The sequence below is a fragment of the Physeter macrocephalus genome, chromosome 11 (assembly GCF_002837175.3).
Source record: "Physeter macrocephalus isolate SW-GA chromosome 11, ASM283717v5, whole genome shotgun sequence".
Lineage (NCBI taxonomy): Eukaryota > Metazoa > Chordata > Mammalia > Artiodactyla > Physeteridae > Physeter > Physeter macrocephalus.
Window position 1 is genome coordinate 160,271,642 of NC_041224.1, and position 20,561 is coordinate 160,292,202.

A 20,561-nucleotide genomic window follows, 5' to 3' on the forward strand; every position below is an offset into this window, starting at 1 on the left:
AGGTGGTTTGTGACCACCTAGAGGGGTGGGATAGGGAGGGTGGGAGGGAGGGAGACGCAAGAGGGAAGAGATATGGGAACATGTGTATATGTATAACTGATTCACTTTGTTGTAAAGCAGAAACTAACACACCATTGTAAAGCAATTATACTCCAATAAAGAAAAAAAAAAAAGAACAGTAAAACTGTATGTAAATAAATAAATAATTTATCAATAAATTAATAAAGAGGTTTACTTTCTAAGGTAAATTTTCAGTCAGATTATACAATATAGACTATAATAAGTATTTTCTTATCCAAATTATGTTCTCAATGATATTTTTTCCTGTTCTTATTTAACTTTCTTTCTTTTTGAGCCAGTGTATTTATATAGAAACCTATGGCAGCCTATAAGTACTATATCTTAGAGAAGTGACCAGGGCTAGTCATGAAATGTTACTGAATGAAAAGCTGGATACAGTTTCTTTTATTGCCTGTCACAATATTAAATAAAATTCTAAAAAATTTCATGTTTTCCCCTTAATGTCTTCTAACCACTTTCTTCTAGGTAGCTTTCTAGGGAGCCTTATGAAAGTCATAATGGCAAAATTAAATACCAGTAGAACAGTGACCTCTGTGCTCATATCATGGTGCTGTTTATTTCCAGGCTCTTAAATGTCTTAATGGATGGGATACCATGATGTTTGATGGTGCTCTGTCCCCACCCTCCTTCTCTTCCATGCTTACATACATCAAACAGACCTGAGGAAATTTTTCCATTGCTTAATATGAAAAATAAAAATTTTGTCCTATGTGTATATCACATTCTGAGGTACAGTAACCAACCTGAGATATGATCCAAATTGAAGGGTGACTGCCAGATTAGAATAGCAGAGGGTTTATGAAAATATATAGAATCACTTGGTAAAATGGTTAGGACAGGAAAGGGAAAATGCTTAGCTTTTGCAATAAAATAATTATGATATAACGGAAGCCAAACCATCTATCGGAAACCAAGAAATATTTATTTGATGAATTTATGAATATAAATCAGCAAAAATGAGAGTTATCATTTTTGGATTTGACCTACTTCCTTGTGGCTAATTTTGATATTTTATTTTATAGCAACCTAGTTTTTTTAAATGACAGCATTGTCAAATTGAATGTACAAACTCTATGTCCACGGAAAACTGAAGAGCTAAATGGTTATCTAACTAAGAATCTATTAACATTTGAGTCCCAAATGGATTGGATAAAAGTGGGCTTGAAATAAAAAACTCATACACTCATTCATCTAATATTAATTGAGCCTTTACTATGTGCCAAGTTCTATATAGGATGCTGAGGAAACAGTGGTGCATAAAACAGACATCACTCCTAACATCATGGAGTTTACTCTTCGGTGAAGAGAAGAATCAGTAAACAAAATGTCACTCAAATAGCAAATAATTCCATAATTAGTATGAGAAAGGTTTTAAAGGAAAATTGTAATGCTTTGTGGGCACTCATAACAGAAACCATACTTAAAACTGTGAGTTCTGAAGGCTTCTTTAAGGACATTACATCCAAGGTGAAGCATAAGTGGTTGGAGATGGTATCCTGGGTCAACAGACTCACACTTTGTTAATGTGTGTGACATTTTATCAACATTTACACTGTATTATTCACAGAATGAAATCGGACGGTAATAGTTTTCGTATCCTTATTTTTTGCACAAAATTAGATATTTTTGAACAGTTCTATGCAAAGATTTTCTACTTTTTGATGACTTGAATTTTATTACAATAGCATCTAACTTCCTTACCCACTCATCCATACTTACTAGCAATCTCCAGGCTAAAAAAAAAGTTGCTTAATTACGATTATTGCCTTGGGTAATTCATTTTCAGTTTTTTTTTTGTTTTTTTTTTTTGCGGTACGCGGGCCTCTCACTGTTGTGGCCTCTCGCGTTGTGGGGCACAGGCTCCGGACACGCAGGCTCAGCGGCCATGGCTCACGGGCCCAGCCGGGGCACGAACCCGTGTCCCCTGCATTGGCAGGCGGACTCTCAACCATTGCGCCACCAGGGAAGCTCAATTTTCAGTTTTTATGAGAAGTGTAAGGTCTAAAAAGAAGCGATTCCGTATATTTTTAGTAAGTTGTGTAATATTATAAATGTACTTGGGTATTATTTGTATGATTCATAATGAAAATTTTTTCAAACTTACAACATGAATATTACTATCATGTACTGGCCTTACGCTTTCATCTTTCCATGAGTTGCATTTTCTTAAATCCAATTTAAAAACTGGTACAGGACATCATTACTTACAGTGCAAGTGTGAAAACTGTGGACTAGACAGGAAGCAACTGTGATCCTGCCAAGAGGATGACTGATCTAACCCATGAGCCTGGGAACTCTCAGCAAAGTTTCCATCATCCTGAAAAAGAGAGCACAGCATTTCAGTTCAAATCACTGAAAAGTGTAAGGCATGGGATTCACTTAAATGTACTGAAAATAAAATTGAACCTCAAGATACCAGTTATGTTACACCACAATTTAATATAATTATAATCCTTGTAAAAAATAAAATATGTGGATGTTAAAGAAAATATGGAAAAAAAAGAGAGAGAGAAGGAAATCATCTATAGCCAAAACAGCATGACATATTTCTTTCCAGTCTTTTTTTTTTCCTGTGGATAAGATTTGTAAATATTGTTGTAAAACTCTGTGTTATTTATTTACATTTAATAATATAAACATTTTGAAAGTCATTAACCTTTAGCTTTATGTTACTCATATACTGTCTAGTGAATATACCATGCTTTACTCAGGTCTTACTCTTCTGGGCATTTAGGTGGTTTCCAATGTTTTACTCCTATAAATAACACTGTGAGAAATACCTTTAAATATATAAGCTTTCCCATATTTAGGTCTATTCCTTATGACAAATTCTTGGGTGGAAATACGGGGTCAATAAAAACAATTTGATGTTTTAAAATACATTTACCTAGACTGCTTTCCATAATTTCCAAATACTCATTCAACAAATATTTACTACATAAACCAAAATGAATACAGAAAAGGTCCCTCTCCTCATGGACTGTATGAATGTGTCCTTTTCCCCAAATCTTAGCTGAAAAAGGGAATTAGGGAATTATATCTTTGAATAATTTTACTAATAGGTTAAAAAACAGGTGCTTTAAGATACATGTACTTGATAAAAAATTGCAATTTTTTTCTCTTAAATGTTTTCTAATTATTTACTTCACTTCATTTTTTCTTGCACTCATTCATTCATTCAACAATCGTTTATTTGGCACCTACTATATGCTGGTCAAAGAGCAAATAAAACATTGGCGTATATGATCATGAAATCTTCAGGAATGCAGGAGAGAAAGGCATTAAACAAACTATACAAAACACAATATAGTTAAAAACTATGATAAGAGCTATAAGAAGAAGAATGGGAAATAATAGGCAGAACTACATTTAGATTTGGGGTCCAGAGAAGTTTCCTCTGGTAGGTGATATTTAAGGCAATAATTTGAATGCTGAGTATGAATCAATGGATTAGCCAGGTGAAAACTCATAGGTGGAGGACGGAAAAGTGGGAGGTAAGGGGGAGCAGGAGGGTGGTCAGGGAGTGGTGCTCTAGACTCGTGTGAAGGTGCTAATAAGGTAAGAAAGAGTTTGGTGTGTTTGAAGAACTGAAGGAAAGCCCCTGGCTTAGGCACACTGAGCCTGGGGAAGTGGTTACAATGAGATCCAGAGGTGGGATTTGGATGTGGGTTTTTTTTTACTTAAGTACAATCCGAAGGCAATCAAGGGTTTTGAGGAGAGGAATGACATGCTTTGATTTGTATTTCTCAAAGATTACTCTGGCCTCTTTGTGGAAAACAGACTGAAACAGCACAAATGTAGAAGTGGGAATACCAGTTAAAAGACTGTGATTGAGGATGACTGCGGGGTCAAGGGAGAGGAAGGGATCAAGAATGGTGCCAAAGGGCTTCCCTGGTGGCGCAGTGGTTGAGAATCCGCCTGCCGATGCAGGGGACACGGGTTCGTGCCCCGGTCCGGGAGGATCCCACATGCCTTGAGCCATGGCCGCTGAGCCTGCGCGTCCGGAGCCTGTGCTCCGCAACGGGAGAGGCCACAACAGTGAGAGGCCTGCGTACTGCAAAAAAAAAAAAAAAAAAAAAAAAAAAGAAAGAATGGTGCCAAAGATTCTAGATGAAACAACTGCTGGTTAGGTGGCCTAAACAGATTCTTCAAAACAGTAAGGCCTCATGTAGCATGACTATCCGATGAATTAGTTGTCGTTCTCTGCACTAAGTACCAAGTTTATATTTTATTTCTTTGTCACATATATATGTATGCAAACGCAAAAGAAAGGCCAAAAAAGAACAAATGTGTGTGTGTGTATATGTGCACACACACATGCAAACTCACACACACGGCTGTAAAAGACACATTTATTCTGAGCTAAAAGCATGGACATAATCCTAAAATGACTTAAGATCATCAGTTTTCATGTACCAAAAGGGAGTTTAGGTTCATTTAGGATGAAGGCCCTGTGGTTTTTAACCAAGTCATTTGTGGTTTTCACTAATTATGAGAATTTCATAAGAAACTGGAAGTCATTCATTATAGGATTCCTGGAAAGGAAAGGATATGCAGTTGACGCTTGAACAATGCAGGGGTTAGGAGCACCGACCCTCTGTGCAGTCAAAAATCCACGTATAGCTTATAGTTGGCCCTCTGTATCCATGGTTCTGCAACTATGGAGTCAACCAACTGTGGATTTTGTAGTACTGTAGTATTTACTATTGAAAAAAAATCTGCATGTAAGTGGACATATGCAGTTCAAACCTGTGTTGTTCAAAGGTCGACTGTATTAAACTTCCTCATTTTCTATATATGAAAAAAAAGAAACGTGAGTGGTTGAATAAGTCAACAATTTTAAGGGAAAGGGATAACAGTCCTAAATTGTAAGTACATATTGACACAGTGCCAAAAATATATGAAGCAAAACTGATAGAACTATAAGGAAAAAATAGACAAAACCATAATTATAGTTGGATATTTCAACATTCCTCTCTCAGTAACTGATAAAACAGTAGGCAGAAAACCAGTAAACATAAAGAAGACTTGAACAACACTACTGGCCAGCTAGACCTAATTGACATTTATAGAATACTCTACCCCAAAACAGCTGATTACAAGTATTTTTCAAGCGCACATCCAACATTCTCCAAAACAGACTACATGCTGGGTGATAAAACAAATCTCAATAAGTTTAAGATGACTGAAATTATACAAAGGATGCCATCTAACCACATGGGGTGAAAGAAGAAATCAACAACAGAAGGATATCTGAAAAATTCCCCCAAATTTAGAAATTAAAGAACATACTTCTAAATAACTCATGGGTGGGTCAAGGTAGAGATCAAAAGAAAAATGAGAAAATATTTTAACTATATGAAAAGAAAAGCATAATTTATCAAAATTTGTGAGAATCAGTTAAAACAGTTTGGAGGGAAATGTATAACATTAAACGTGTATATTACAAAAGAAGAAACGTCTCAAATTGATAATCCAAGTTTCCACCTTAAGAAACTAGAAAAAAAAGAGCAAATTAAACCTACATTAAGTAAAAGGAAGGAAATAATAAAGAGCAAAGATCAATTAAATAGAATGCAGAAAAGTAGTGAAAAAATGAAACCCATACTGTTATTCTTTTTAAGATCAATAAAATTTAAAAACCTCTACTGAGATTAAGAAAAAAAGAGGGAAGATATAAATTGCCAATATTAAGAATGAAAGAGGAATATTACTAGAACGTCTATAGACATTAAGAAGGTAATTAGGAAATATTTTGAACAACTCTGCCAATGTATTAGACAACTCAGATAAAATGGGTACAAATAAACAGCCTTAAAATGTGTCATCCAGTATAGTTCTAGGCATCTATATTAGGTTAATAAATTAAAAATACAAAGATTTTTATACCAAGATGTTCATCAAGTGACTACTTATAATAGAAAAAAGCTGAAATTAACCTTAAATTTCCAACAATAGGAGATCAGGAAAGTAAAGTATGGAAGAACCATAATGATAATAATGATGATGATAGAGAAAATTCCCACATATACACAATGTTACATGAAAAAAGGAGGAAATAAAATTATCAACAAATGGTGATTTCAATATAAAAAGATATTTATAAGTAAGAGCTAGGAAACATACACCCTTAAATTACACAAATAGGTTTTTAAAAATATTTGTTGGATTATTTATCTTCTTGTTAATTTTTTCTGTATTTCTTAAATATGCCGTATTTTTAACTGTCATATGCCAAGAAGCTGGTTGTATAATTAAAAATATAAGTGGTCCTTTTTCTGGTAACAGAAAAGATATAATCTATGCTTTGATGCCAGTTGATTTTGTTTTAGAAATTTAAAACCATACCTTGGGAAGAGCGAATAGGATTTGACTATCCTGTGTACTTCATCCTTCCTCTGGGAGGCACATTTTGAGGCTGTCATTGCGCCATCTGCTTCATTCAGCAAGACGCCCAGACTTATTTACACCTCCACTCCTGTCCTTTCTCACTGTCTTTCTCAGCCCAGGTGTCAATGGGCAAAATGTGAGTGTTTGCTTTTCCTTATTTTTTCCTTTCTCTTACTGGCCCATAATCAACTAAGCATCTCTTAGCAGGAAACCATATATTACGCTTTCCTCTTTCACATTTTATAAAGGAACCACGATTAAGTGGAGATTTCTAGCATTGATTGAAAGCATAATTCTCCTTTCTATCTGTGTATCTTCCAGCTCCACCCAGGCCTTTAGTATGGCACATCTGAACTGTAATAGCCAGATCCACGGCTCTGCCTCTAGTTGGCCCGTGTCAACTCATTCTAAAGTAGCTATTGGAATACACCTGGGACTCAATGAACAGTTGACCCTTGAACAACACAGGTTTGAACTGTGTGTGTCTACTTAAACACAGATTGTTTTTCAATCGTAAATACTATAGTCCTACATGATCTGCTACTGGTTGAACCCAAGGATGTGGAAATGTGGATGCGGAATTGTGGATGCGAAGGGCTGACTGCAAGTCGGATTTTTCCACTGCACGGAGGGTCGGTGCCCCTAACTCCCGAGCTGTTCAAGGGTCAGCTGTATGTCTTTAAGTTCCCAAATTTTCTAAGTCTTCAAAAGACTGTCAGAATCCCCAATGCTACCTTGAAAGATAACTAATGAAATGAACCGTGAAAGAACATAGTAAAAGAAAAATATTTCACGATCCCTTTGAACAATCAACATATCAGAATGTGAAAACAATATCTTCATATTCTCCAATTATACATTGATATTTAACTTGTGGAATTTCTATCTAAGTAACATTTACAGGGTGACCATAAGATGACTGTTTCTTTCTAATTCCTACCTGTTTTTCAATTAAATACTTAAATATTAAAAAGGAAGTACTGGTTAAAAAGGAAGATTCTTTGCAATTTTAATAATCCTAGCTTTTGCTTTTTTCCAACTCTTATATCCTTAGCACAGGGACCTACTTTTATTTCTGTCTTAAGTCTCAACAAGCTATTTAGCCAGAATTCCCTGCAAAAATTCCACTGGGTGAAGGAACTTGCATTTTCTAATATTTTCCCTGGGTTTCTTCCACTTCTCTTTCATAACCCACATTGTAATTGGTTTCTTAAAAGTTGTTCCAACCCAACTAAATCTTTTTGCTAAACTGATCTCTAATGATTAATATTTAATGATGCCCACCAAGTATTTTTCTCTCAGAAATACTGTAAGTTCAAAGTTTATAAGACAAGTGATGCATTTAATTTTTTTTAAATTTTAATTTATCCAACTCTTTCCCCAGAGAAAAGGAAAAAGCACTTATGTGTTTCTGAATCTGTGGCAGAAATGTTTTCCTGAATTTGTCTCTAGCTTAACAATGCACTGTTCCCCACTCTTAATTCCGAATTCTCCATCAGTGCTCGAAAAAGCTTAACCTCTTCCTCAGTTAACTTTATTCCTATTTGAAACTTCAATCTGGACAGACAGTTTACTTAAAGTCTGCCCTCCATAACTCAATCTGCATGGCTGCTATTATATAGCGTTTTACCTCCATGAGGGTGGGGCTTTGATCACCTCTTTCTACCTACCCATCCCAATATTCCACAGTTTAGCACAGTGCCATTTGCATTAAGAAACTCAATAATGATCATATATAATTATTCTTGACCAAGTACAGAAATGAAAGTTTGCTATGTGGAAGTTGGGAAGAAGGAGACGGTCACTCTCACATTCTCAGTTTCTTCATATAAAGAAACGAGGGCGCTGGACCAGATCATCTCCTAAGATTTCTCAGCACTAACGTTTTCTAATTCTAATCTACCCGAGCAGAACCACTGAACAACCAGTACATCTAACTATGCAAACTATCTTTTCCAAATGTATACCATAATACTATAAACATGAAGCCACGCTCATGAACAGACTCATGAAAATACCGTGTTAGATCAGGCAATTTGATAAATATACCTTTATGCAATTGATTATTTTATGGTATAAAATTTAATATTACTAGTGACTCACTAATGAAAAAGATCATACTCAGTTTTTGTTTTGTTTTGTTTTTTTACTCATTTTGGACTTGGCTCTACATGACTTTAATCCGTTTTCAGAAACTGAATATATTCGTAGTGGGTAGAAATTTGCCATAAACAAGGATACTCAAAAAGATGTCACCGACTTAAGAAACAAAAGCAAAGATGCAGAGATATTTTATAATGATGGTGCCTCACTGGAATCAGTGCTTCCTCTCTTAAGGTGACTATTTCAAAGGAAACAGTGATTGTTTGGATGAATACGTTATAACATGTTTATTTAAAAACTAATAAGACATTTAATTGGTATTCCTTATGTATCTAGTATTCATATCTAGAATTTTGAATTCGACATGATTAACAATGGTATCTTTATAGTTAAACTCCTTCATAATCTTTCCTTTCTTAATGTTCTTGTTGAGTAAATTATTGGGAAAGGTGAAGAAAGCATGTGGCTTGTTAGGGGAACTGGGTTTGGTAGAGTTAGAAAAATGTGCTCATCTAAGTACCCATGTTGATTCCTAAATAAGTGCTTTTGATCCATTGCTATTTTCAGGTTTTATACCAAAGAAAAATACCAACTCATTTGGCAACCTTTTGTTTAGCTTTTAGAAAGTAAGATGTAATCAACTAGTTAAATATTATGGCTGGATCACTTCAAAAGCATAAAAATTGCTTCAGAGTTCAGCATGATTTGATTGCCTACGAGGTTTCAGATGTGTCATCTAAGCATTACTGGAAAAATAGCAATTAAATTTTTGTTAGCATTCCATAAAAGGCTAAAGTTGGAAAACAGAAAGTTTAATCACCAATTTAGCATGAATTGTGTATTCTGGAGCCGAAGATAAGGCAGACAGTGTCTACCCTCAAAAATCACACAATCCAGTAGAATAGCCTTTCCCAGATTTCAGTATTTACCTATAGTTATCTTACTATTTCTTTTTTGTTAACTTAAAGATTAGCCTTGCACCCTAAATCTCTATATAGGAGAGGCTTAAAGGATGGCAAAATTGCTTGGGGTTGGGGGAAGCATGGAGTTATATTTACGTAGGAGATTACATGGGATTTCTTAACAAAGCATGGAGAGAGGTGGTTATAAATGAGATAACTGGGGTATTGTGGGGTTAAAGCTCCCTCAAATTCCCCCATGATTGCTACCACTGTTCCCAAGCAATATTTGTAAAATTATCTGAATAATACACTGGTGATATATTCTAGTAGTCATTAAATAAAAATCACCTACAGTCTTGAATTGCACGAGGAGTTATGCATTGCGTGCTTCAGAAGCTACAATTGTAGAAGATTTAAGATATGTACAGAAATAGCTAACCTTAGAAAGAAAGTGCTAACAGCCATTAATTGCTATGAGCAAAGCATAAACAAACCACGGAGAGATTCAAGGAGGGAGAAATAGCTTCCAGGAGCAAAGCACATTCTTATAGCATACACATGCTTACATTGAACAAATCTGACAAAGGGCTTCGGCAAACTCTGCCTTCATAACCTGTGCTGAAAGCCATTATCAACACTTCCTCACCTACCTCATCTTATCCTGTAAAACATCTGCTTCTTTAAAAAGAAATTGCATACGAACTCTTCTACTAGAAATTGAAAATCATGATTTTCTTTTCAGGAGGAGGAAGGATGGGAACAAAATATGCCTTTTGTGATTTTACTAAAAACTCCACTGCTAATTAAAACCATATATTTAGCATGTGTAGAGAGCAAAAAGGGCAGGTAGCATATGGGAGTATCTTGGACAAAACCATGCTCTTTCGTGAATTCAGATTAGCAATGCTGTGTTACTGGATGACTTTTGAACATTCTGTTCTATTTGAAACAGCTGGGACAGCAAGGAAGTCTGTATGTCCTACAGAAACCCAGTTAGGCCTCATGAACGAGAAGCTGTGAAATGTTTCTGTTGTCTACACAGAGACAATTTGGGTCAGATTCAGCTTTGAATTGAATTCTAAATTTAAACTTTTAGATCAGGCTTTGACCAGTTAACTTGGTAAGCTTAGTACAATATTACATTATGCTCTCAGCAGTTGTGGACATTGGTCCTGCTAAAACTCTCAACAGGTTTCTAGAAATCTGATCATTTGGTCCTGGTGATTGCCATGGGAGTAAACAGCAGGAGATGGTTCTCCTTCTGGATTGAAAGAGAACCTGACTTGTACACTTTCTGATACACTTCCCCTACCCCAGCAGTGCGGCCATATTGGATGTCTCACTGCCTTCTGACATCAGCAACAACATGAGAGCAGCCAGCTGCCAATATAGTTCTGCTAGTCCAACAGTTATTTGTCTGCCAACAGTAATACAGTCAGGGGTCTATAACTGTAATGCTAATAGTGATTCTTTTCCCTGTACCTTGTCATCACAAGCCTCTTTTCAAGACTTGAGAGCATCTTTCTTCTCTGAACTCCCACTGCAGTTTTTTGGGGTCACCCTTACAGCAGGTACGCCTTTCTCCTTTGTACTACATTTGTCTGTGTGAAGACTCTGAGTTCCTAAGGACTGATAATGGCTCTTCTTACTCTGCCATCATCCTCTCCGGCTTCCAGCACAGCGCTTTATACACAATGTAAACTCAGTAAAGGTTTGTTGAATGTTGTATTTAACAAAAACAAGAACAAACGTGAACATCTCACAATTAGGACAGAAGCTCTAAAAGGCAGGGATCTTTGTTTTGTTGACGGACGTGAGTCCCAGGGGCCTAGAAAGTTCCTGGCACATAGCTGAAACTCAATAAATATTTGTTGAATGAATGGATAGTATTATGACTTTATAAAGAGCTTGGGTAGTATGTTTTGGTAAATAAAGAAAAGAGAATATTTTACATCATGTGTAAAGGAAGTAAGAGCAGATTGGTAATTTCTCCTTTCTCTAGACCAGGAATTGGCAAACTTTTCCCGTAGAGGGCTTGATAATAAACATATTAGGTTTTGTGGGACATACAGTTTCTGTTGCAACTACTCAGCTCTGCCACTGAGTATGAAAGCAGTCACAGACAATACGTGAATAAATAAATGTGGCTGTATTCCAATAAAACTTTACTTACAAAAGCAGTCAGCAGGCAAGATTTGGCCCATGGGTGGTAGTTTGCCAAACTGTGCTCTACAACAACTGTGCAAGAATTATCTATAAGGGTTAAGATGACTAGATTACTATTCCCTACTTGAAGACCATGGCTTCTGCATGTTTATACATCCTGCCACTCCCACATCCAACAGGTAGTGCAGTGCTTTTGCAATATAGTATCTGTATAGTCTATGTCTGTTGCATTAAACTGAATCCTACACTAACTGATTTCCTGGAACCAGAGTTTATAGTAGAACCAATGAACTCAAGAGCCTTTTCTTTGAACTCTGTCCTAGCAAAATATGACAGAAGTTAAGAGCTGCTGAAATAACGTCTTATGAAACTGATGTAGTAAATGGGACACCTTATCCCTTGATAGAAAGAGTCTCAATGCCTCTTATTATTTTCTTCAAGATGTCAATAGTTAATCAGACGTAGCTTTTCTGATTATCCATGCCTCCCCTCTCATTCTTGATAAATAACTTATTTTCATAAAAAGCATATAAGCAAATGATCATTGGTATCTACAATTCACAAAAATGCATTCTCACATTTTTCTCAACAATGACTACAAAAGATGTGATATTCTCATGAGCTTTGCGTTAGATCACTACATTATTTCAGGCCAGACATCTGCTACACATGATAGTAACCTACATATTCATCAGTAAAATGGATTAACATTTTAAAATGTTTAATATTAATGTGGGACAATGTCATCACAAAATGTGCTTTGTGGCTCTTCCTTATATTTGTACTGCCTATTTGCAAAATTTTCAACCTTATTTCTCATTTTGATAAGTGCTGGCCTCACAAACCAGGCTTGATTTCCTCTTCAGCTGCAAATGTAATTTTAAGGAGAACTCCAGTGAGATTACTTGCTGAACGCGTTAAACATTCATAGCTTTGACATATGCTGTTATGGAAACTGCATTGATTTATAGCAATTTGGGTGCCACTAGACAGCACTGACTTACCTAATACTGGATCTAACTGTATTGGGAAATAATGTTTTAAATGCTTCATTTGCATCCAGACCTCTATTGAATTAAGAGGCATATAATGTGTTTATGTACTTTTGGAGACAACTGACTTTTATTTATTAAAGATATAGTCCCTACATTTGGTGACTTCTAAAACAATTAAGGAATATCAGGTACAAATTTATACTATAATAGCCTGGTGCTCAAGGATATAGATTCTTGAAGCCAGGCACATTTAGGTTTGAACCCTGATTCAACCACTTAACTGCTCTATAACTTTGTTTTCTTCAATGGTAAAAAAGGAAAAATAATGGTGCCAACTGACAGGGTTGCTGTGAGGATTAAATGAGGTAATGCACATAAAGCATGAGACACATACAAAAAGAGCAATTTTATGTAGTTTGTTCTAATATATGCTCAATAATGAGTCGTTATTATCATTAGCTCTTGTTACCTAAGCCTTTCACTTCTGTTTAAAGTTAGTGGCACTCCTCTCAGTGGTGGAGAAATGCTTGAGTATATGGGACCTGATGAGAATGTTGGAAGACAATTTAAAATTCACCATATGAGGCAACAAGGTCACTACTATAGTAAATAATACCAATATACAAAGCAAAAGTAAAAAAGCACAAAGCCACAGGATGCCCTCTTTACAATAAGGGTATAAATAACATGGCATAATTGTGTTAAATTTTTGTTTGAGATGGAGAAGTGAAGAGCTCATTTTAAGCATGCTAGGGAGGACTTATGTAAATGAATACTGTCTTTATATCCACTGAGCATTCTATCCAATTACATTCAGAGGAGGCAAGAAGCATCTTAAAAATAATTATATTTGGCTGAAATAAGTGAATATATACAGTGTAATGAATATTCATATATATTGAAGTTTGTAAGAATATAAAAAAGCCAAAAGAACCTTTAGTTTTTTTTTAATTTTCTAAATCGACTTGGAGTGTACATTAGAATATAGATGGATTCTCTCTGGGTCAGTGTTCTCGATGGGGGGCAATTTTGCCCTCTAAGGCAGGGGTCCCCAACCCCTGGGCTGTGGACTGGTACCCGTCCATGGCCTGTTAGGAACCGGGCCGCACAGCAGGAGGGGAGCGGCTGGCGAGCGAGTGAAGCTTCGTTTGCCGCTCCCCGTTGCTCGCATTACCGCCTGAACCATCCCTCACTCCCCCCACACCCTCTGCCCTGTCCGTGGAAAAACTGTCTTCCACGAAAGTGGTCCCTGGTGCCAAAAAGTTTGGGGACCGCTGCTCTAGGGGCTGTTTGGCAATATCTGGAGACACATTTAGATGCCACAACTTGGGATGGGGAATGCTACTGGTATCTAGTAAGTAGCTTCTTAGGGATGCTGCTAAACATCCTACAATGCATAGGACAGCCTCTACAGCAAAGAATTACCTGGCACAAATGTCACTAATGCCGGGGTTAAGAAGCCCTGCTCTAGGCTAATAACTGTTCAGGGTCAAATGAGTTTAAAGTCACCCATACCCCACATGGATCTTGGACAGACTCTAGGGAATGGTAGGCTTTTTGTCAATATGGTCAGATCTTCCCAGTCTCCTAGTCTTCCACACTAGTGAACCACAGGCTGAAGAAGTAATATGGAGTTCTTATTCTTATGAAAAGAATGACTATAAATGCCAACGCTATGAAATACTCTATGTTACTTCACCTACCGGGGACTTCAGCACCAAGAGTAGTTGAACTTACATATTGAGGGGGGCCACCATCCACACTCGGCCTCTGACCAATCAAGAGACCAGAGGTTTCCTGGCTCAGGATTTCTTAAGCAGCACCAATTCCCATAGACAAACAACATATTAAGCAACAATGGCATAAACTTAAAGATGAGTTCTCAGGTAAAAAGTTATAAACACAGTCTTTGGATTTTTATTCTCTACTTCTACAGAATTGAAAATCTATCTCCTATATCAAGAAATTTCTTTTATAAGTAGTACCCTTACACAAAACCTGCCGCAGCTGCTTAGAAAGCTGTAGCCATAAACATGAATAATGCCCAAAGACTGAAAGTGTATATAAAGGGCATTACTTTGAAGCTTTGGATTCTGTACTTGGTGTCATCCAGGCGCTGCTGAAGAGACTCTCTGTGAACTCTGTACTTAGAATATCTCCCGTCAATTCTGTCAGATAAACTGCGCGAACACTGCAAAAACAACAAAGGGTCTAAACTGGTAGATGAAAGAAAAACCAGTGCTTGAAATTAAAATAAGAAAGTTTTGATATGTAGATGATTCATCATTATAGCTGTTTAGAGAGATATATAGAGGAATCATAGGTTCCCAAGAATAAAGAAGAAAACGATCACTTTGGATGCTATCATAAAAATAAAAACAGGGTCCCACATTGGTTATTTGCATTTCTTTTCACTGCTAGTCCCCATGCCCATCTGAAATCACTTCCTTCTTTTAGTTGAAGGAAGGGAAAAAGGTTTAATTAACAGTGAGTTGTCCAAAGATGGAACTTAATGATACCATGCCACTTTTGGATGTTATATACTATCCCTTGGAATAGTACCTGGCATCAAAATATTCTCTTTGTTCAACATTCTGACTTTTAACTATTACATCACGTAGATTTTTAAACCTAAAGATAGCTCATCTGCCCTCAAAAGCATAAAAAAATTCAGGTAATAAATTAAGACAGAAAAAATTTCCAGGGCCTGCCTTCCTTCCTTTCTATTTTTCCTTCATTCTGGGGAGAGAGGATAGAACACAGCAAATAAGTTACCACAGCCAGTTATTTAGACATTTCTATTACGAATTAGGGAGAAATTAGAATAGAATTAGGGCAACTGATTTTCATATGTAAGAAAAATCATCTATGGGATTTAGTTCCCCAAATAGCCCCAAAGACTTTTTGAATGTTCAAACTGGAAGGGGTATTAGAATTCCAAAGTTCTCATTTTTATTAAAAAAAAAAAAAAAGTTACAGCCCAGGTAAGTTAAGAATGACCTGTCCAAGGCTAGGCAATTTGTGGCAGACTGGGCTTCGAACCCAATGCTATTCCCTCTCCTCCATATCAAATATGTAATGTTTAAATGTAGAATTGTGGAGTGGAATCGCTTCTTTCAAAATAAGGGGAAAAAAAATGAGAGAGAGAGACCATGACACCTTTAAATAAGAATAAAGTCAAAACCATCTAAATAAGTTGAGGTTTGTATTCATACTTAAGAGTCATAGACTACACTATTGCCAAAAAAATATGTGAAATGCATTTTCACATACATGCTAGTGATGCTGGTGTGAGGAGGAACAACAGAGATAATATTGTTCAAGTCTCTCCTATTTTATGGATGAGGAAATATTCCCTGAGATATTAAGTGATTTTGTCTGGTGCATAAGCATAGACCAGAACTTAGGTCTTTGAACTCTTGTTAACAGCGTACTGAATTTTGGAAAGTTTTAGGGGTTTTGAAAAATATAATCTATGTCTAATAACCTAAAGGCTTCAAGTATTTTTATTTATGGCTATGTTTAGTTGTTTTCATTAAATTGATTACATGACCTCTTTTTAATCATACAGATGGCTTTAGAGTACATATAGAATGGGTTTCAAGCTACTGGCAGTAGGGCAAAGCAGATGGGCTTTGCTATAAACACAGAGAAGTAGATCATAGATTTCTCTAATTTACATACCCCAAACCTCAGTTTCCTGAGCTGTAAAATGGGGGAAAATAATGCCAATCTATAGGGTGTCTCTGAGGATTTGAAGAAATGTAAAGTACTTAGCTACTGCCTGCCACATAGCCGTGTATAATACTTGCTAATGAACTCCTTTCCCTTTTAAAGGTAAAGGTTTCAATTTTAATGACTAATACTGGAAAGTACAATTCTGAAGTTTGAAAAACACTGTCCCTAAAAATTTCACTATATAGGCACCTTCCTATGTGAGTGTGCGCACATATAAGCTAGATTTGTAGATAATCACTAGCCTATAAGATGAAAAATAATAAAAAATTTTTTGGCAATAGTAGAGAACACAACTTTTAAATTACCCTTATGAGCATTCTGTTTAATGTAGACCACTGGGGGAAAAATGAGCTGTCACTGGATGTTAAACTTTATTTTTTTTATGCTGGTGTAAGACAGGCATTAGTTTTTCAATGGCAAATGCCACTTGTTTCTAATAATTTCTGGTGCCGACCCTTCATTCACTTAGATAACTTCTGTTAGCTAAAGAAGAAAAAAGTGGAAAGGACATGGGTGTAACATATTGTCTGCTTTCCACATCGGGTCATATAAGGGTGAAAAGAAATTACATCTTCTTGAACACTGGTTTCATAATTCTTTGATAGAGATTTAGACTGCAAATATGCAATTAAATCATGAGAAAGAATTAAAACTTTAGTAAAATATACTAGAAGCACTTGGCTTTATTCTGTAAGTGATATTCTAGATTTCTAGATGTGTCAGCTCAACCCTAGATCCCACTCAAAAATGTTTAGTTACTGAACTAGCAAAATACACTTAATGAAATTTTAAGAAAGTGTAGACCTTGAAAGTTACCTCATATCAGTACCTCTAATAAATCAACATGGCATGATCTGGTTATATTTCTTACTCACTAGATCCTCAAATAATATGTTAGAGTTAAGCAGAATCTATATATAAGTTATATTTTAAAGCTAACGTGAAATAAACAGTTAAATGGTTTTCAAAGAGAAACTCTCATCTTTGTTTGTTCATACAGGGTCAAGAAATTACAAATCACTAAAACTGTCCATTACATATGCATCCCTACGGGGACATGTGCTGTCTGGCCTGGACCTTGTCTGGCAGGACTGGGTGGCAGGGTTATATTTACAGTAGGCAAATTCTGACATGTAATTAACTGGCTTGATAATAAAATCCTTTGTGGTTAGAGTTCTATCAATAAATAACACTGGATATAAAGTCTAAAATTCTATGTGGATCTGAATTCATATATTGTAGTACAGGGATAACCTGTGCATTACTGTATCTCTAAGACAAACAGTACTCTGGAAATTTATAATTTAAAAAAAGAAGATAATTCATAAATTAAAATTGTTTATCAAAAAAGTCATTTAATTCTTTTAAAAGAATTAAAAGGAATGTGTAATTCCTTTTAATTCTTAGGTTTTTCTAAATTATAGTTAAAGCTTTAGAGGGCCAAATGAGCTTCTGGTAATAGGGTAAAAGCCTCTATTTTCCTATATTGTGCTAATATGTAAGTTCCATTTTTTTCAATGCTGGCTTCAGAAATGTCAATAAGCTCTGATAAGATTGAGTGTTAAGAGTCCCCAATGTTTTTTGGTCTTTCCTCCCTCCCTACAATTTTCTTTGCACATCAGGAAGATGTCAAGTGTTCTCACTCAGATAAAAATACTGAAAGAGAAAAGCCAACTCTTTCTCACTCTGAAGCCTCTGAAATCTTCTAGTAGGCTCAGTTTCTCAGGCACAGACTCCAGATGGTCTAAGGCCACTCGGGTACTCTAGAAAAGAAAACACAAGGCAAGCAAACATTATGAAAAATTGATTAATACTTTCAGAATTCAAGTACTAAAAATCAGTTGTACCATTGGTATAAGCAGTTCAAGCTGTAGATTTAGAGAGTCAAATAACAAATAGTATGTTTAAGATAAATGTATCTTTCTAAATCAGAAAAAATTTTTTCAAGAAGAATATGAGATACATTTGCAAGACGGATTTGAATATAAAGCTCCTCCTAGATAACTGCTTGCAACTGATATACTATCAAAATTTCTATAGAGAATTTCATATTAATTTACAAACCTGCTTCAGTGGACATCAGAAATAAATCATAAGGTAATACTGAGAAATAGATGAATTTGCAGTTACTTATCTATGGAGCATATTAGAGATCCTCACATGTTGCCATTATAAAGAAGAAAAGAGCTCTCAACAATTATTTTAGTTAAAAAGGAAAAAAGTAGTTCTCAAAAGACTTGGAAGAAATAATCTGAAATTAAATATGTGGGACAGGGACACAAGGTCCCGTTGATTACAAATCAATAACTTCTACAGTCTTTGATTAGCTAGTCACTGATTTACACATACTGATATAACCACTAAGAGGGAATGCTCTGAAAATTATTTCAAAGCAAATGTTGAACTAAGAGGTTGAATGGTAGAATAACCTTGAGACCAGAGACTGTACCATATACACCTCTGTATTCTTTGTCCTGTCACAAGGGTAGGCACACAGATATTAGCTTTTACATTTAAAACGAATTGTAATTATTCAATGAAATAAAAAATAAACCCTAGGGCTGTGCATGGGAAGAAAGTGTCCTGCAAGAACCTGGACATAAGTTTGCACAGAGCTGTCAAGAAGTTAGTGACCACCCACTATTCCACGCACTCCCCTACATCTCCCACGTGAACGGTTCTGCACGATAGATTATGAATGAAAGTGACATGTGTCACTTCTGGACTGAGACAGTTAAGAGTCTGTGTGTTCCCTTTTCCACCTCAGACCTGCCATAAGGACCCTGGAGGCCACATATTCCGGATGGCAGAGCTACAGGATAGAGGAGAGCCACCCACCATATTGGACTTAATGTGAGTGAAAAGTCAACTTTTATGGTGCTAAGCCATAAGATTTCATGGTTTGTTAGCTACCAATGCATAGCATAGAATTTATTGCAAATAATACCTGAGAATTATGTAATTTAATAATAGGCTAATCAGGTGGTCAAATGGCTTTTTTTCTTTTTCTTTCTTTTCTTTTCTTTTTTTTTTTTTTTGGTGGGAGGAGGCTCCAAATTATATGTGTGTCAGGGGTTTTTTCTCAGGGGAGTTCAATTTTTTTGGAACTAGCATTGGTTAGGAACTGGTGTTCTCATCATCTGGTATACTCACTTTCATTTACTCTTCCTATCCCTATCTCACCCTAATGCTGTTCTCGTCTTCACCTCCCATCCAGAGCTTCTCCAGAGCATAGCCTTATATCTCCTGCAAGGTTTGTGGAGGAGCAGGGATGGAGACAGACAGTGGAGGGTCTAACTCTTCCCTGAAGACACTTTCAATGTACTCATTTCCACCCTCTCCTTCTGCAATAAAAGGGTACCACTAGCTCAAAAGCCTTTCAGAAATTCTACAGGGTGAATAAAATTTGCTTTCCATAGCTATCCCCTTGACAGGCATTTGGGTTTCACCTCTGTTATGAGGCATTTTACCCTTTTTCTTTCCATGTTCTTTGACTTGGCATTATAGAAGTCTTCTAGTTGTCAACATGTAAACCACTGTTTCTATCTCTTCATATTTGTATTCTTCTAATGTGATTTTTGAGAGAGTAGTAGAAACATCCTTCCTTTGGCCATTTTGAAATTGGAAGTTGTACATGCTGTTTCTTCACATTCATAACTTTTCAAGTTCCACTTAAACTTCCTTTTCGAGTTCCATTTAAAAGACTTAGTATTTGGGGCTTCCCTGGTGGCGCAGTGGTTGCGCGTCCACCTGCCGATGCAGGGGAGCCGGGTTCGCGCCCCGGTTTGGGAGGATCCCTCGTGCCGCGGAGCGGCTGGGCCCGTGAGCCGTGGCCGCTGAGCCTGCGCGTCCGGAGCCTGTGCCCTGTGCTCCGCAACGGGAGAGGCCACAGCAGAGGGAGGCCCGCGTACCACAAAAAAAAAAAAAAAAAAAGACTTAGTATTTTGTTCCTTCCAAGTATTTTGTTCCTTCCGCTTAACACTTACATTGTTAGTCTTTTTTGTGGCATGTGCTCAACTCAAACTGCCATGCATTTTAAATAGCTTTATTTAATTATTTCATGAATAGGAAAGATTAATCAAAATAACATGTTTCTTAGCGACAGACTCACAGACATCGAGAACAGGCTTGTGGTTGCCGGGGGTTGGGGGGATGGGGTGGGGGGGGTGGGGAGGGATGGACTGGG

General features: G+C 36.5%; 2 protein-coding genes across 11 annotated transcripts in view; one reads left to right on the plus strand and one right to left on the minus strand.

Moving 5' to 3' along the window:
• Positions 1-20,561, plus strand: part of LOC114487206 (uncharacterized) — an 88,797-nt gene that overhangs the window by 35,748 nt on the left and 32,488 nt on the right. For 3 of the 5 annotated variants that reach the window (XR_003682102.1, XR_003682101.1, XR_008618719.1), the window contains one exon: positions 19,143-19,228. The exons of 1 other annotated variant lie outside the window; for it this stretch is intronic. The gene's annotated coding sequence lies outside the window, so the exon portion shown is untranslated. Of the gene's footprint in view, positions 1-19,142; positions 19,229-19,592; positions 19,606-20,561 lie in introns of those variants that run through there. One more of the 5 variants, XR_003682103.1, reaches the window with a different exon arrangement.
• CEP128 (centrosomal protein 128) overlaps positions 1-20,561 on the minus strand; it is a 455,483-nt gene that overhangs the window by 19,861 nt on the left and 415,061 nt on the right. For all 6 annotated transcript variants that reach the window (XM_055088664.1, XM_055088663.1, XM_055088662.1 and 3 more), the window contains 3 exons: positions 18,061-18,138; positions 14,715-14,828; positions 2,290-2,398 (listed from right to left, as the gene is read on the minus strand). In XM_055088664.1, the coding sequence (XP_054944639.1) occupies positions 2,290-2,398; positions 14,715-14,828; positions 18,061-18,138 (301 nt within the window). The remainder of the gene's footprint in view (positions 1-2,289; positions 2,399-14,714; positions 14,829-18,060; positions 18,139-20,561) is intronic.